Source organism: Scaptodrosophila lebanonensis, unplaced genomic scaffold (genome assembly GCF_003285725.1).
Source record: "Scaptodrosophila lebanonensis strain 11010-0011.00,11010-0021.00 unplaced genomic scaffold, SlebRS2 tig00000043-arrow-pilon, whole genome shotgun sequence".
NCBI classification, from domain to species: domain Eukaryota; kingdom Metazoa; phylum Arthropoda; class Insecta; order Diptera; family Drosophilidae; genus Scaptodrosophila; species Scaptodrosophila lebanonensis.
Genome location: NW_022060545.1, coordinates 7,972,088 through 7,990,015, shown reverse-complemented (window position 1 = coordinate 7,990,015; position 17,928 = coordinate 7,972,088). Strand labels below are relative to the sequence as shown.

Here is a 17,928-nt window from a genome sequence, read left to right as displayed (position 1 = left end):
TGATTTGATTTCAGTAAGAAAAAAAAGAATAAATTTAATAGAAATTTCCATTGAAAGAAAATAGAGCCATTCAAAATCATTTAAGACTTTTTAGTGCATTTAAAAACTACTTATTGAAAAAATCAAGAAATAGTATTTCTATTCTCTGGTGAACTATATAGTAAAAACAATGACAGATTTTCCTTATCGGACATGTTGTGGGCTGCAGTAAGAGTTTCATTTTTTAGCAAATACTTACATGTAACGAAAATTATTTAAATTATTTTCTCTAAAGTGCATTTGTAGATACCATAAATAGAATACATTTTTTTAATTTTAGTTTAGTTTTGTTTAGAGTAAATAATAGTGATTTAGAAAAATAAACTATTCTTTGGCTTTATTAATTCTATTCATTCAGTCATTTCGGTATACAGACTGTAAGCCAATCATGGAAAGATTTATGAAATATTTTTGAACCTATCAACGCCGATCAGTGTTAAATCATTATGCATAAATATAATAAATAATTTACTAATATACTCGTACTTGTATATCTGTCTTTCCCACAGAACGGTCTGAATGCCTTGCATTTGGCCTCCAAGGATGGACACATACACGTCGTCTCGGAGCTACTGCGCCGCGGTGCTATTGTGGACAGTGCCACCAAAAAGGGCAACACTGCGCTGCATATTGCGTCGCTGGCCGGTCAGGAGGAGGTCGTGAAGCTGCTGCTACAGCACAATGCCTCCGTGAATGTGCAGTCGCAGAATGGCTTCACGCCACTCTATATGGCCGCGCAGGAGAACCACGATGCGGTCGTTAAGCTGCTGCTCTCCAATGGAGCCAATCAGAGCTTGGCTACGGAGGATGGCTTCACGCCGCTGGCAGTGGCTATGCAGCAGGGACATGACAAAGTTGTCGCTGTGTTGCTAGAAAGCGATACGCGCGGCAAGGTTCGTCTGCCCGCTCTGCACATCGCTGCCAAAAAGGACGATGTCAAGGCGGCTACTTTGCTGCTAGACGTAAGTTGAAATCAATCCGTTTTTTTTTCTTTTTAAAGATAAACTAATTTTTATTCCCTTTGCAGAACGATCATAATCCAGACGTAACTTCCAAATCGGGCTTTACACCCTTGCACATTGCCTCGCACTATGGCAATCAGAATATTGCCAATTTGCTGATCCAGAAGGGCGCCGATGTCAACTACTCGGCCAAGCACAACATCAGTCCATTGCATGTGGCCGCCAAGTGGGGCAAGACAAACATGGTGTCGCTGCTGTTGGAGAAGGGTGGCAATATTGAGGCCAAGACCCGTGATGGTCTCACACCCCTACATTGCGCCGCACGTTCCGGTCACGAGCAGGTCGTCGACATGCTCCTCGAGCGCGGTGCACCCATTAGCGCCAAGACCAAGAATGGTCTCGCTCCCTTGCATATGGCCGCTCAGGGCGAGCATGTGGATGCGGCTCGCATTTTGCTCTACCACCGTGCACCCGTCGATGAGGTGACCGTTGACTATCTGACCGCCTTACATGTGGCCGCCCATTGTGGACATGTGCGTGTCGCGAAGCTGTTGCTCGACCGCAATGCCGACGCGAATGCCCGCGCTCTCAATGGGTTCACGCCACTCCACATTGCCTGCAAGAAGAATCGCATCAAGGTTGTGGAATTGCTGCTGCGCCATGGTGCTAGCATAAGCGCCACCACAGAGAGTGGCTTGACGCCTCTGCATGTCGCCGCCTTCATGGGTTGCATGAACATTGTCATCTACTTGCTCCAACACGATGCCAGTCCCGATGTGCCGACTGTCCGTGGCGAGACGCCATTACATTTGGCCGCACGCGCCAATCAGGTAGATTAACTGGAAGAATGTGAAACCTTTGTATCCATCTAACTAATGCTTCCTGTTCCTTTTTATTCCGCAGACTGACATCATACGCATTTTGTTGCGCAATGGTGCCCAGGTGGATGCACGGGCCCGTGAGCAGCAGACGCCTCTCCACATTGCTTCGCGTTTGGGCAACGTGGATATTGTTATGTTGCTGCTGCAACATGGCGCCCAGGTGGATGCCACCACCAAGGACATGTACACGGCTCTGCATATTGCTGCCAAGGAGGGCCAGGATGAGGTAAAAGAATTGATTGCCAAAAAGATTACGGATCACATCGACACCGTCTATCTGATGCAGTTATTCTGGATACGACACCAAGAGTTTTTCATTTGAGATCTTATATATTTTTACTTTAATTTACTTTTATTTTTGTGCTTAAGTTATAATTTTAATTTTAATTTATAGTGATTACAACCCTTCACAAAACAATAGTCTGATATTTGTGGTAGGCCATAAAGAAGGCGTATAATTAATTAACTAATTATATCAGCACGACTAGCTGTTTGTCCGTCCGTTTGAATGTATGTAGACTTTTTATTCGTGCAGTCAGGTATAGTAAGAGTATGTAGAAGCCAGTCGGATCAAACCATTATATGTAATGGCGAAATATTAGAAAATACCACTTAATTTGTAGAATATCTTGTTTTAAATTTAATAAATTGCGATAGTTATAATAACTACATACCACCAAATCGGATCAGAAAAAATTCTACGCTAAAAATAATCTTTAAATAACAATTGTGTGTAGGTGTCTGTATCGATAATGAAAAGTGCAATTATCTTCCAAAGTTTATGTCAGATCGAATTAAGATAATATACAAATACTATATAGCTGCCTTAGCATAGGTTTGTTTTTTAAAAAAGAACAGGAAAAGTACCCTTTTAGGCTTTGAAGCGAACTCGTTGATGTTTTTTGTGAAGGGTATAGCTTTGATCAATTCGAAGACGACATACTCTTTGTTCTACGACGTTTTATTTCTTGTAATGCATCGAGTATTATTGTCGACTTTATTGTTTGTTTAATGGTGTATTTGTTATTTTGTATTTTCTGTTGATCGATAATAAATGTTATGTATATTATTAATTTTATATTGATTTTTTCTTCATATATGTATGTTTTTGTAGCACAACATTATTTATTTCACACAACATCCTTAGTGTACACTGTCAAGCACAAGGTCGAACACATCCGCCCTACAACACACTACCGGGGGGCTTAATGTGGGGCGCTTGGCTTGCGACTGTCACAGACCGCCATGGCAAAGGCTTTTTGCCAAAGGCGTGGCCCTGGAGAGCGCTGCTCGGTCTGGGGGCGCCGCACAAGTTCTGTTCCGTTAGCAGGCCACCACATGTAGCTCATTATAAGCTCATTCAGATCTTCAAGACATGTATTAATTTTGTAAATATCTCTGCATTTTCAAACAGGTTGCTGCTGTGCTAATTGAGAATGGAGCCGCCTTGGATGCTGCCACAAAGAAGGGCTTCACTCCACTGCACCTGACCGCCAAGTATGGTCACATAAAGGTGGCACAGCTGCTGCTGCAGAAGGAGGCGGATGTGGATGCCCAGGGCAAGAATGGGGTGACTCCGCTGCATGTCGCCTGTCATTATAACAACCAGAATGTGGCGCTATTGCTGCTCGAGAAGGGCGCCAGTCCACATGCCACGGCCAAAAATGGACACACTCCGTTGCATATTGCGGCGCGCAAGAATCAAATGGATATTGCCACAACATTACTGGAGTATGGCGCCCAGGCCAATGCCGAGAGCAAGGCTGGCTTCACGCCCTTGCATTTGAGCAGCCAGGAGGGCCATGCTGAGATCTCCAATTTACTGATCGAGCACAAAGCAGCCGTCAATCATCCGGCCAAGAATGGACTCACACCCATGCATCTCTGCGCCCAGGAGGACAATGTGAATGTGGCGGAGATCTTGCAGCGCAATGGAGCCAACATCGACATGGCTACCAAGGCTGGCTACACTCCACTCCATGTGGCCTCTCACTTCGGCCAGGCCAATATGGTGCGCTTCTTGCTGCAGAATGGCGCCAATGTGGATGCCGCCACTTCGATTGGTTACACGCCACTCCATCAGACAGCACAGCAGGGCCATTGCCACATTGTTAACCTCCTGTTGGAGCACAAGGCCAATGCCAATGCTCAGACTGTAAATGGGCAGACCCCATTGCATATTGCACGCAAGTTGGGCTACATTAGTGTCTTGGACTCGCTGAAATCGATCACCAAAGAGGATGAAGCTGCCGCCGCGCCTGCGCAGACGGAGGAGAAATATCGCGTGGTTGCTCCCGAAGCTATGCACGAGTCGTTCATGTCGGACTCGGAGGAGGAGGGCGGTATGTATAGATTTGTTGCTTTCAACTTCATTACTTTATTACACACATCTATGCACATAAATACACACACATATCGCCATGCTAGAAAGCCAACCACCAGCACAAATACTAACAAACCATTCAAATAATTTTAGTATGTATATGATGTATGTACATGATATGTGATATATATACATACCTATATGTACCTGTACCCATCGTCTAATTTTTAAGTGAATTAAGTGTACTCTCGCTTGTGTCGTTAGGTGACACAAATTCGGAATTGGACACATGCTATGGCATTAGTGGTGACCGTCACAGGCAAGATATACACGTCTATCTACCGTATTACCAGGGGGAGAATCTTTATGTCTCTAGTAAGTCTCAAGGCGTATGCTTAACACATGACCGTTATAAAGTGCCCCATAATTGGCTGTGCGATCTGTAAATCAGCAAAATTGTTGAAATTCTATTCACCCAAATGTATTGCGCTTTATAAGGCCTATGCATACCTACATATATCCGTATTGTACTCTAAATGTATAAAGTACTTTCTTAAACGTTGTTGTACACAAACCGAGCGCTGTTTTATATCATAAAATATGGTAACAGCGCACCTAAATACTTTACGGGGATCGATAAATATATAGTCGTGCTGGGAATCTTCCAAATTACGATTTTTAAATTCTTTATTTCGGTTTGAACTACAAAAATGTGAAAGCTAGGTTAGACAACAATCGGACTGTCTTTTAGTGGAATAAGTATAATAAAGTATGATTGTAGATTGAATTATAATTCTAATTCCGACTTACGGACGATGAACAGTTGATACGTATACGCACTGTGGGTTGTACTCGACCGCTATAAATATAAATCAGAGAATAAGGAGTTAGGTTTAGCAACTTAATGATCAAAAAATATATTTTTACATGCAACAGGCTTAACGCTTATGGAGTGGTTTAAATCCAGCTAGAGGTTAGATCGAAGCAGAAAACTAATATGAAATTGGAGTGTAGTGACACGTCTGTTATGCCATAGAGCTATCTTTCTATATCCTAAGAGACTAATATTTGTTCATGCACAACCCATATCAATTACGGTTCTATATAGTTCTTTCACATTTTAATTTTTGGTTAAAGCTGACAAATTAGACTAGAATTCACGATGTTATTGGCATTAGAAACATTCAGTCTTCATACAGTCTTCAAGCACGTATACTTATTAATCGACCCTCGTACAAATTCTTGATGTTTGCTTTGTTTTTTTGGTCTCCACAATTAATGGTGCCTTATTGGTACATCGTCGTATTATTCTATGTATGTATATAAAGCGTTAGAGTTCTTGGCGGTCATGCCGATCGGTGTCGGCGTCGGCATTTATGAGAAAAGTCGGATTACAGTATCCAGTTGAGTTATTTGTTTTGGTTTCAGTGTCGGTGTTCTCACCCTGAAATAATATACAAACACATATATGCTCGTAGCACACATTTAAATATGGCATGACTTTTCAATATAGAAATGTATGTACCCACCCATCTACGTACTCGTATTTAATATTACTACTATTATTAATATATGTCTATAATAATTCCTATAAATATAATATAAAATATGTTTTTTTTGAATCTTGCCCCCAAAACTACTGCTCATCCATATACATATATACACGTATACATAAGTACATATGTAATTAATAATATGTCTCTGAGTTTAAGCTACTAACTATGCATGAAATTTAAACGAAATTTGTGAACTAAAAACAAACTCATTTGCATTCTTCTATTTTCAATGCAACACCAAAAACAAAATCGAAAATCGAAAATTAAAAAACTAAAACCTGCACTGCGCTCTCATCAACTGCAACAAATAATACGAACAACAACAAAAATAACAACAATATCAACAATAATTGCAACACTATCATCATGCAACAATAACAACAACTACAACAACACGCTATATGGCCAATTGGACTGTCTTGTGCTTAATTGACTTGCGCTGGAATGTGCAACGCATCGAAACCAAAACTAAAAAACCAAAAATAACAAAAATGAACAAAAATCGAATTTAAATAAAAACAAATCCCAGGCGAAGACAATATGCTATCCGATCAACCTTATCGTTATTTGACCGTTGATGAAATGAAATCCTTAGGCGATGACTCCCTACCCATTGATGTGACACGCGACGAGCGCATGGACTCCAATCGCATGACCCAAAGCACCGAATATGCCAGCGGTGTGCCTCCAACCATTGGTGAGGAGATCATTAGTCCGCATAAGGCCCAGGTCTATGGCAGCTCCCCTAAGGCCACCGTTGATGGTGTCTACATAGCCAACGGGGGTGGGGTGCATGACGAACCGCCTCACGTGGGGTTAGTAAGCATTCAATTTTTGTAGTCTTCCTCATTTAATCAACATTATTTGTATTGCAGCCGTAAGCTGACCTGGAAGAGCTTCCTGGTATCCTTCTTGGTTGATGCCCGTGGTGGTGCTATGCGTGGCTGTCGCCACAGCGGTGTTCGCATGATTATTCCATCGCGCTCCACTTGCCAGCCGACAAGAGTCACTTGTCGTTACGTGAAGCCACAACGCACCATGCATCCCCCTCAGCTGATGGAGGGGGAGGCCTTGGCCAGTCGTGTGCTGGAACTCGGTCCCTGTTCGACGAAATTCATTGGGCCCGTGGTCATGGAGGTGCCACATTTTGCTTCGTTGCGTGGCAAGGAGCGCGAGATTATCATTTTGCGTTCCGATAATGGTGAGACTTGGCGTGAGCATACAATCGAAAACTCCGAGGAGGTCATCCACGATGTTATGCAACAATGCTTCGAGCCGGAGGGTAAGTGGCATAGGCATTCATTCTATTCAAGGTAGATCGATTTATTAACGTCTTATTGTGCCCCCACACAGAGATCGCGCAGCTGGAAGAGCAGGCTGGCAATCACGTTTGCCGATTTGTCACCTACGATTTCCCTCAGTACTTCGCCGTTGTCTCACGCATTCGTCAGGAGGTGCATGCGATTGGGCCTGAGGGCGGCATGGTGTCCAGCACTGTGGTGCCGCAGGTGCAGGCCGTGTTCCCGCAGGGCGCACTCACCAAAAAGATCAAAGTTGGCTTACAGGTAAACCTCTTTAAACCACGCAAAGGGGTTGCCCCCGAAAAGTTACGCAAAATCAGCGTCAATCACGTGCCCAAAAAGAAGCGCTTCTCGCTCATTTGGTAAACCGATAGATACATTAATAATTGTCGCTACATAAGCTATCAAATTTTGCTTACAAAACAACAACAACATCGAAAAGCAACAAACCATATATACAAACAATTTAATGAAGCATTTAAGATGCATATTTATATTCCTTAACGAATATCAAAGCAAACCCAGAAGTTTTCCAAAAGTGTAACCAAAAATATTAATTTACGCATTTAACTGCTGACTACCTACATATGTATTTGAAGCCCCAAAATTTGGGGAGGAATTACTACAGTATACCTATTTAGTTGTATCTGATTAAAGCTCTGGACACACAGGCAATTAACTATCGAATCAAATAATAAATTATTCAATACTTTATTTTGAAAATTGTCGAGTTTGAGTGCAAATAATTTGTCTGTCTGACCATGGCTTTAATATGTACCGCCCCATATTTATGTACTCCGTATAGTAACTGGTGAGGCCAAAATTAGCGGAACTATATCCTTATACGAGTAAAATACTTTTTGAAACATAAAAATTCCGAATGTTATTTATGAAATATGTGCACTTTGTTCTTTGGATGTTTAAACGTTATGAACGAAACCGATATTTGAAACTCTTGAAATTTTTGCCGCTCCACTTATGGAGCCCTTCTTAAAAACAAAAACAAAAAAAGAGAACGAAATTACAAACTACTCCAATACGTCTAAACTCCAGCTTAATATCGCAACAATTTATTCACTAATAATATGTAGTGCAAGTATGCAATGCTTTATATTCTAGTAACAAACAATAATAACTATTACAGAAAAACGTTTTTTTGATTAAACTGATCATGGATCGAACAAATACGAGTATATGCAAAAGGCATATTTTCTTAAGATATAAAATATAATAATCACAATTGTCCAATCAATTAAGACACAAATACTATACACAAATATCAAAACCTATATTTTATACACTAAATACTTTAAACTATCGTATATTATTATTATCATGAAAACTTACAACGTATATATTTATGCATAAGATTATAAATGATTTCTGAAATGCAGTACTACCCAATAAATTTAGTTCAACAAAAACTTTATGGCAACAAAAATGTTTTAATTAATTTTCATTTGATTCATTTTACATTCAATTGCTTTTTCCCCCAAACAATAAAAAAAATATACTATAATAGAATAAATAGAAAAATGATATTGTGAACTTGTTTAGACAGTTACAATTGGGTCCGGTTGAGAGGAGTCCGGTTGAGTGCCAGATACAGTACCTAAAGAAATTGTAACATGAACATCAAAGCCATGCCGTAAGCAAAAACCGATTTTTTGGCGGCCCACTTATAAATTGAAACTTGAGATATGTTTTTATTTGCATTTTGTACAAAGAAAAAAAATTATAACAATAATTTTATGTTTATGATTTTTGTATATTAATTGCGTTTTGACTTTTATTTCTAGTCCTTAAGTTGTAGTACAAGTTTTTTTGATGACTAAATTTATTGGGAGATAAATGGGCTTGAACATTGTTATTGTTTGTAGTTAATTTACATGAGTACGCTGTATTTAACTGAAACATGCAATTCCTAAAAGCTACTATCAATATAATCCATGACACATCAACTATATAAGCATTGTACAAATGAAAAAGAACAACAACAAAGAAAAAACAAAAATGTTCACCATTTAGCCCAAAAGCTCATTTCTCTTTTATTATTCTGGTTTTTTTTTTCTTCTTAACATACCTATGTGTAACATATAATATTTTTTAAACAAACAACAGTAACAACAAATGGCGCATATTTCGTACATTATTTCAACATTTCTTTCGTTTTCAATTCATTTTTGTCAATTAAAATAGTCGTCGTTTGTCTAGATAACAATTTAACAATTAACAATAAGAGAAAAAGCGTGGCCGAAGAAAATCGATTTTTGTCTATAGTGCCGCCTCCATTCGTTACATTTCTTCTAGGCACAACCGGTCGATCCCGATCTAACTGCTAAGCTGCTGGGTCGCGGGGTCGCCGTCTCGCCGATCGTTACGGTCGAGCCGCGTCGCCGAAAGTTCCATAAGGCCATAACTCTGAGCATGCCCGCACCGAAGGCTCACAGTCAGGGCATGATCAATCAGTATTCGGGAAATACCCCAACTCTGCGGCTGTTGTGTTCTATAACAGGTAAGTTGTAGCAGTTACCGATTTGCTATACGATGATCATAATCATGATAATGACAATGATAATGATGATGATGATGATGTTATTTTGTGTTGTTGTGAAATGTGCTCCAAGCAGTTAACTATCTATTAACTATTATGCGTATCTATACTTGATTATTATGTTAGTTGATGTTCAGCTCTCTCTCTCTATTTCTAAATCTCTCTCAGGTTTCATTTATATATTTTATATATATTGCTATCATTTTCTCTTCAGTTCCAAATTCTTACATATACGTATATGTATGTAACATGATTTCGTTGAAGTCTCTTTATCATTTTAGTTGTCTATATAACTTAGTATATACGTATTATACGACATACAAGTGTCATATACCAATATATAGTGCTATATATAAACCCATTCATGTCATTATTAATCTATACATACTCGTAAAGTTGTACAGTGAAAATTGTTAAAGTAAAACCAAAACCAAAACCAAAATCAATAACAAAAACAAACAACTCTTTATTTAGTCCAATCTATCTGCCAATTGGTTAGATTATAAATTATTAATTGAAATGCATTTAAAAGCTCTCAACTGAGGTCCAGTATAGTACAATACTTAGAAAGTGCTTGTGTCTGTGCAGTAGATGAGTAAAAATTGTACGGGGCTTTCAACCCTCGTAATATCTATCCAAAGCTAATATGTTAGTTAATTGAAAGTATCCCACACCATTAGCGACTTGTGCCATAATAGTAAGAGTCATTCACCCTAAAATACAGACATGGACACGTTCATACAGAAACTTTATCTCACCAACATACACCCACATTCCATACTACATGCATTCTCAGACCACTAAGACCACTCAGTTCATGTTCAGTGTCTTCATTGTGCCAACAGTGTTTGTTCGAGTAACGTTTTTGTTTAATTTTCGGTTCTCTTTATTGTTAATGGTCTACTTTTCTCTGATTTTCGTTGATTATGTTTTCAAACTTAGCTCTAATTATGATTTCCAAACATAATAAACATGACAAAAATAAAAAAAAAACATAAGAAAAACTTCAATTCAATTCTTAATTGAAAACGTATTTAATTGTTCTATAATTTCGTACTAATGCGTCATTGCATATGTGCACGCATTCCATTCTGTTTTCTCAATCCATTGAAGGTGTGTTTCGGAAAAGGTCTCTAAAAGGTAACTAGAAAAATGAAAAATGTCAACAAAAATTCAGAAATTCACAAACATGTATGAAATTTCAAATTGAAACAGTTTACAAACTAAAATTCGTTATTTGTTCATATTTAGTTGTTTCGTTCTATATGCCAAAATATCTAACAATAAAACTATAGTTATAATAAAAATTAAGCAAATAACAAAAACAAAATCTATCGCAAATTCAAGCAAATATTTGCCAAGAAAAAAATTTGCAAACAAAATTTGAAATTCTGCATACTTTAATTTGAAAATGAAAATATTTTTATTACAAACTATTACAAATATTTCCAACGTTTTTTCGTTTTGTTGTTTTTAGAACCAATATGCTTTGAAACAAGTTTATTTTAATTTGATATTATTTGCTCTTATTGATTGATTTCTGTTCTGTTCCCTTCAATTTTTTGATTCGAACACTTTTTCTGAAATTCCGGTTGCGCTACGCGTGTTGGGGTTTAAGTATAAATACTATATATATCTACAATATATTATGCGCACAAGAAAGTCAGGTACAGGTACACATTTTGTTTGGGTTTTTGCATTTATTAGCAATTGCCGTATTTTCGAGAACAACAAATAAACAAACAAACAATTTAACAAAAACAAAACCAAAACAAAACAAAATATAGATTTCTAAGCTCGGCGCTTAATGAATGCCAGTTAATTGTGCGCTTCTCAAAGCTGGCAGCTTAGTTTTTGAAGTAAGCACTTTTTCGAATTAAATATTTTATGAATTTTAAGCTTGCCATGCAACAGTTTTTGCTGCGTTCTCTCTAGCATATAAACAATTAAAGATTTCCAGACTGCACGCGGTTTTATTCTACATATATAATAAATTGCACAATTTTATTCAAAAGTTTGTAGGTCTCTCTTTAATATGAATTTCTTAAATACAAATAAATGCTAAAGTTGCTCTTTGGGCCATACAAATTGTATTTACAAGCAAGGCCACATAATTGTGCTCTTTTCGATATCATTTATTCAATTCCTAATTTCATTAAAAATATCATTTAATGGCTTGATTCGTGTTATCATTTTCAAATTGTTACTTTGGAATGTTATGCACTAACCTACTGTAGTTATGGTTGAGTTTTCTTATTCGTTTCTAATTTATTTGATGTAAAGCAGAATATATATATATATATATACACATATGAAATATTAAAAAAAAATGATAAATTTCGAATTTCTACTGTTTGTGGCACCAAAGAGAACTTTTCTGAAACCGAATAAAAATACAAAAGGCTATAATGCCCAAGTTATTGAGGCAGAAATTTACAAATTTAATGCTATGCCAATTCATTGCTTTTAAAATACAGCTAAACAACAAACAAAATACAAAAAGAAATATATATAAAAAAACAATTTTTTTTATTGTATATAAACCAGAATTTTCTGTTCGTTCTAGTTATTGTTCATTTCCCTTATTTTATTATGGTTTACGTTTTTGTTTCTTGGCCTTGTTTTAAACATTTACAATAGACACGTGACACGCTCACTTATTTACCATTAACTCTACAATATACATTTTTTGTTGAAATATATAAACATTTAATTTAGCATGTTGTTTCAAAATGGCTTCGATGTAAGCGCAAAATAAATGTACCTTACTAGTACTACCTCTGTAAATGCTAAATCCCTATAAAATACAACTAAATGCTTGACAATCAATTGCCTCATTTAAACAAAGTCCGACACCTATACGTATATAGCCACAACAACAACAATAACAACCGCATTCCAACACCAACTTTAAACAGTCAGCATCACATGCATTCATAAACACAACACCTATACGGCTACATATATACTCTATATACTCTACATACATTATATATATAAAATATAAAATACATAACTACTTTTCCAAATACTCTTTTTCATTAAACTGCTTTATAACCAACACACAATCGTATCCTTCTATACTATTTTTTGGTTGAGTTTTAAGTACGTTTTTTTTAATTTGAAATTAGTTGAACAATTTTGGAATTCATTATCTGCTAATGAGACAAAAGTAGAGTTTTAAATAGAATATGCGAACTATTTCGGGCTTCACGTGTCTGAGAACTGAACCATTTCAACTATTCAACCATCAGGCGGACCATCACGCGCCCAATGGGAGGATGTGACAGGTTCGACACCCTTGACCTTTGTCAATGACTGCGTTTCATTTACCACGACTGTGTCCGCACGCTTTTGGTTAATGGACTGCCGAAATATCTCGGACGCTACTAAAATGGCTACTGAGCTATATAAGTAAGTGCATTTCAAACTAAAATCTTGCTTCGGAAACTAATAGATGCCTACCCCGTCCTACGTACAGGGAAGTCATACACGTACCCTTTATAGCCAAGTTCGTGGTATTTGCAAAGAAAATTGAACCCTACGAGGCACGCCTACGGGTATTCTGCATGACCGACGATCGGGAAGACAAGACGCTCGAGAAACACGAACTATACACAGAGGTGGCGAAGAGTCGCGATGTTGAGGTGCTTGAGGGCAAGCCGCAATACATCGAAATGGCTGGAAATTTGGTGCCAGTCACAAAATCGGGTGATCAATTGCAGCTGCAGTTTAAGGCCTTCCGCGAGAATCGACTTCCCTTCACTGTACGAGTCAAGGACCAACATGCTGATATTGTTGGTCGGACGCTTTTCATGAAGGAGCCAAAGGTTGCAAAGGGAGAGCCGCCCCAACAACCCATCTGCATTCTGAACATAGTGCTGCCCGAAGCTGTCATACCAGATTCGACAACTGCGTTCTCTGATCGTGTCACCTCTGCCTACAGAACATCAATGTTCAGCTTAAGCAAGCATCAAAACGATCATTATATTGGCGACATTCGCATCGTTGATCTATCGAATCTGCTGGGCAAAGACTGGATACAGCTGGCGCCAGAAATAGGCATCAATGCAGATGAGATCGATGAGATAATCAATCAAAATACCGACAGTATTGCACGCCAAGCCCAAAGCATGATACGGTTGTACAAAGACAAGCCGAACTACGACATCTTGGCGTTGGAATCGGCGCTTAAGAATATTGGACGCGATGACATTATGAAAAAGTGCAAGAGTGGAAGACTTTCGCATTCGCGAGAGTTCGATGACACTGATATTATGAAAAATTCGGAATCCGTCGAAGAGCTGGTTCGCAGAGAAAGTATGTAATGCGATATTTGCAAAAAGTTGAGTTTCTCTAATTAATTTCTATTTTAATAGGTAAGCGAATTCAGCAAATCAACGAACGCGAAGAAGTCAAATACTCTGCCGAAGAGAAGGAAGTCGAAGAGTCCGAATCGGATGAAGAACCAGCAAAGCGAACCGTTGCCGAGCGTCGAGAGAAAATTGTCAAACGTCTGTCGATCGAACGTTCAATACCAGCATCCACTCAAAAGAAGGAGATTACGCGAGAGATAACCGAAATCAAACGAAAGAGTCTCATTGAGGATAAGAAGGCCATCCATGAATCTGAAATACTAATGCAGCTGCCTGCCGATAATATAATCAAGTCTGCGGTTGTACCCGAGCAGGTCATTAAGATGAAAATGGGTAAGATGGAATCCGTGGAAGTAAGCAAAAGCGACTTCGACAAGGAACTCACACACAAGTTCAAATCATCTGGACGTAGCTCCGAAGAAGAAGAGCAACACTCCCCAGATAAGGTTGACAAAATCGTGCTGGACATAAGTGCTGCTGAAAAGTCAGAAAAGAAGGATGGCATTAGCACCACTAGGGTCACAACCATTACGCGACAAGAGGCCCGTGATATTACTGAAGACTTCTTGGAATTTGAAAAGCGAACCCAACTTCCAGCTGCCGCTGTCACTGTCCATGAAAAGTTTGTAGAAGAGGTCAAAGAGAAGCCTACAGTGCCTCAGGAAACCGTTAAAGAAGTAGAACAGGTTATAACCGAAGTCACTGAAAAGGCCAGTAAGAAAGTAGAAAGCCTAATCGGCTCTTTTGAGACTGGTGCTGCCGAGGAGAAAACAGCGGCAGTGGTCAGCCAAACCTCGACCGAAACAACGAAGGTCAGTGAGACAATAAAACACCTTAAAGATGCCCAGTCAACATCCATGGAACAAGCAAAAGTAATCGAAATCATCGAGGGCACAAATATTGAAGACAAGATTGCCGATTTTGAAGCCAAAAAGGTGAAATACGAATTCCATGGTATAGAACCCAAGACACAAATACCTAAGCTTGTGAAAAAAGGAAGCGAAGACATTAAACAGCCCACTGCTGCTCCTAGAGCTGTGGTTGAACATGAGAAAGCAGCCGAAGTAAGAACGGAGAAGCCTCTTTCAAAAATACCTGTGAAGAGCGGTGAGGGTGCTAGGGGCCTTGATTCTGACGCCCGAAAACTGACACAAGATTTTCTACAAGCCGAGCAACAGACCCAGCTGCCAGCTCCACAAATAACCGAGGCCAAGCAAGCACCGGCAAGCAAAATTCCAAAGGTGGAGCCCAGAAAATCCATTGAGAAACTAGTGGAAAAAGACTCTAAAATTGTAGCAGGCATAACCCTTACTGAAGAGGCAAAAGAAAAGCCAGTTGAGCCTACAAAGCAATCTGTTATCGCAGAAAAGGCAGATAAAGTTACCGAGAAGATTGGTGAATTAATCGATGCATTCCACAAAACGGAAGAACGGGTGACAAAATCTGAAAAGCAACTCGAACAAGTTTCCGAAACGCTTAAATTAGGTCATAAAGCTGAAGAGGCACCAATTTCTGCCGCCAAGGCCGACAAAGTTGCAGAAAAGGTTGCTGAAGTTGTCGAGACATTCCATAAGATCGATGAGCGTATTGCCATTAAAATGACAGACGATTTCCTGAGCATGGAACAAAAAACTCAGCTACCAAGCAAGCCTTTAACAACAGAAAAAATAATGGAGCCAAGTGAGAAGCCGATTTTCCAAACTGTAGGGGCTCCAGTTCAAAAAACAATTGAGCCTAGTGAGACACCGATTTTCAAAACTGTAGGGGCGCCTGTTTCTGCACAAAAGCCCAGCGAAGAAAAAACAATGGAGCCTAGTGAGAAGTCTACAACAACAACAACGATTTCGAAAACTGTTGAGGTGCCAGTTTCTACACAAAAGTCCATCGAAGTGCCAGTTAAGGAAGACAAAGTTGCAGAAAAGGTTGCTGAAGTTGTCGAGACATTCCATAAGATCGATGAGCGTATTGCCATTAAAATGACAGACGATTTCTTAAGCATGGAGCAGAAAACTCAGCTACCAAGCAAGCCCTTAACAACAGAAAAAGTAATGGAGCCAAGTGAGAAGCCGATTTTCCAAACTGTAGGGGCTTCAGTTTCCGCACAAAAGCCCAGCGAAGAAAAAACAATTGAGCCTAGTGAGACACCGATTTTCAAAACTGTAGGGGCGCCTATTTCTGCACAAAAGCCCAGCGAAATTCCAGTTAAGGTTGCAGAAAAGGTTACAGAGAAGGTTCTAGAGAAGGTTCCAGAGAAGGTTACAGAGAAGGTTACAGAGAAGGTTGCTGAAGTTATCGAGACAGTCCATAAAATTGATGAGCATATAACAATAGATACGCGCCAGATGACACACGATTTCTTAAGCATGGAACAACAAAGTCAGCTACCAGGCTTGCCACAAGCAACGGAGAAATTAATCGAGTCTAGTCAAACATCTACCACCACATCTGAGCCCGATTCTGTGAGCACAGTTAAAGCAGCGCCTCCTGCTAGTAAAATACCAAAAATTGAGTCCAGAAAATCCATGACAGAGGACTCATCAAAACCTGCTGAAGCACAAAAGATGGAGCCAATCGTTGAGCGCAAGCTGACTGCTGATTTCTTAAGCATGGAACAGCAAACTCAGTTGCCACTTATTGTGCCATCTACGAAAGCAGCTGATGTTAAGAGCGACCTAACAACTGCCATCCTTGGCACAACTGCATTGCCAGAAGTAATCCAGCCCGAGCTTATTGCTAAGGAGGCAAAGGTAACTGAGAAGCTAATCGAATTGGTCGAAACGGTTGACGAAATTGAGCGTAAAGTGAAGGCGCCAGCAACCCAAAAGGTTGCTGGCGATGGAATTGAGACAGCGGCGCCAATCGGCGAAGTATCACCCTTTGCCGCACGCAAGCTAACTGCCGACTTTCTGGCTACTGAGCAGAAAAATCAGCTGAAGGGCGCAATCGCGACCAAAGTCAGCGAATACGACAGCGACACTTTTGGCAAGAGCGCCACAATACCGTTGAGTGAGACAGTTAGTTCAGTTTGGGACGAGGGACTCACTGCGCCCATATCGATGGAGCCGCGCAAGTCTCTGACCGATGCTGAATTCTGTAAATCCGTTGGTGATAGCATAACAAAGAAAATGAGCGAGGGACTAGTTGAAATATCAGATGAGCTCATGAAACTAGGTAAGCTTGGGGTATTTTAAACATTTATATATATACATTATTCATATTTATATATATACTCTGCCACTTCTAGCGAGCGACATTCCACACTCCCAGACTCCACCACCCACACCAAGCGATACAAAGATTGAGAAGCAAAACGAACAGGAACAGGAACAGCAACGCTTAAGCAGCTTAGAGCGCGGTCAGTTGCAATTCAATTTACTATATACGTCATCCAATCTTTATGCGTGCCTAATTTAATGGGGTGTTTTATTACAGATTATCTCGCCGACACTGTGACGACATTGCACAAAACCACAGAGTCGACGTTTGAGCGCGTTGCTGCCATAACCACAATTGGTAAGTTCCGCATAAAATGAAATGTATATTTTATTACAATTCGTATTGTTATGTACTTATATATACATATATATTTTATGTTGCCTTTTTGGGTAAATAAAAAGAACTTGTCATCCTTATTTTCTATACACCGATTTTTTATTTTCAATATCTAAGTTTGATGATATCCTTGATATTTGTAGTGTTTTGTAATGGTTTTTATGATTTAATAATTGTTTGTAATTGTTTACCTTCTTGTTGCTGTTAAGTTTGATCTTCTTTTTTTTATGTCTTTGTTTTTAAATCCAAAGGCTTTTTGTATGCAAAAAAAGAACCATTCATTAAATCGATTCAATGAAAATGTGAATAGCTAACATAACTGTAAATCTGAATCATATCCAACCAACTGTGGTAGCGTGTGTATCTTAATCAAAAAAAGTCTGT

The 17,928-nt window shown here is 39.1% G+C and overlaps 1 protein-coding gene across 1 annotated transcript in view; it reads left to right on the top strand.

Moving 5' to 3' along the window:
* The window catches only part of LOC115622375 (titin), a 71,172-nt gene that overhangs the window by 2,602 nt on the left and 50,642 nt on the right, over positions 1-17,928 (top strand). The window contains exons 3-15 of the mRNA XM_030516297.1: positions 549-1,001; positions 1,067-1,831; positions 1,905-2,108; positions 3,297-4,224; positions 6,291-6,576; positions 6,637-7,043; positions 7,115-7,326; positions 9,373-9,577; positions 12,871-13,030; positions 13,098-13,936; positions 13,996-17,163; positions 17,237-17,347; positions 17,425-17,505. Of these exons, the coding sequence (XP_030372157.1) occupies positions 549-1,001; positions 1,067-1,831; positions 1,905-2,108; positions 3,297-4,224; positions 6,291-6,576; positions 6,637-7,043; positions 7,115-7,326; positions 9,373-9,577; positions 12,871-13,030; positions 13,098-13,936; positions 13,996-17,163; positions 17,237-17,347; positions 17,425-17,505 (7,819 nt within the window). The remainder of the gene's footprint in view (positions 1-548; positions 1,002-1,066; positions 1,832-1,904; positions 2,109-3,296; positions 4,225-6,290; positions 6,577-6,636; positions 7,044-7,114; positions 7,327-9,372; positions 9,578-12,870; positions 13,031-13,097; positions 13,937-13,995; positions 17,164-17,236; positions 17,348-17,424; positions 17,506-17,928) is intronic.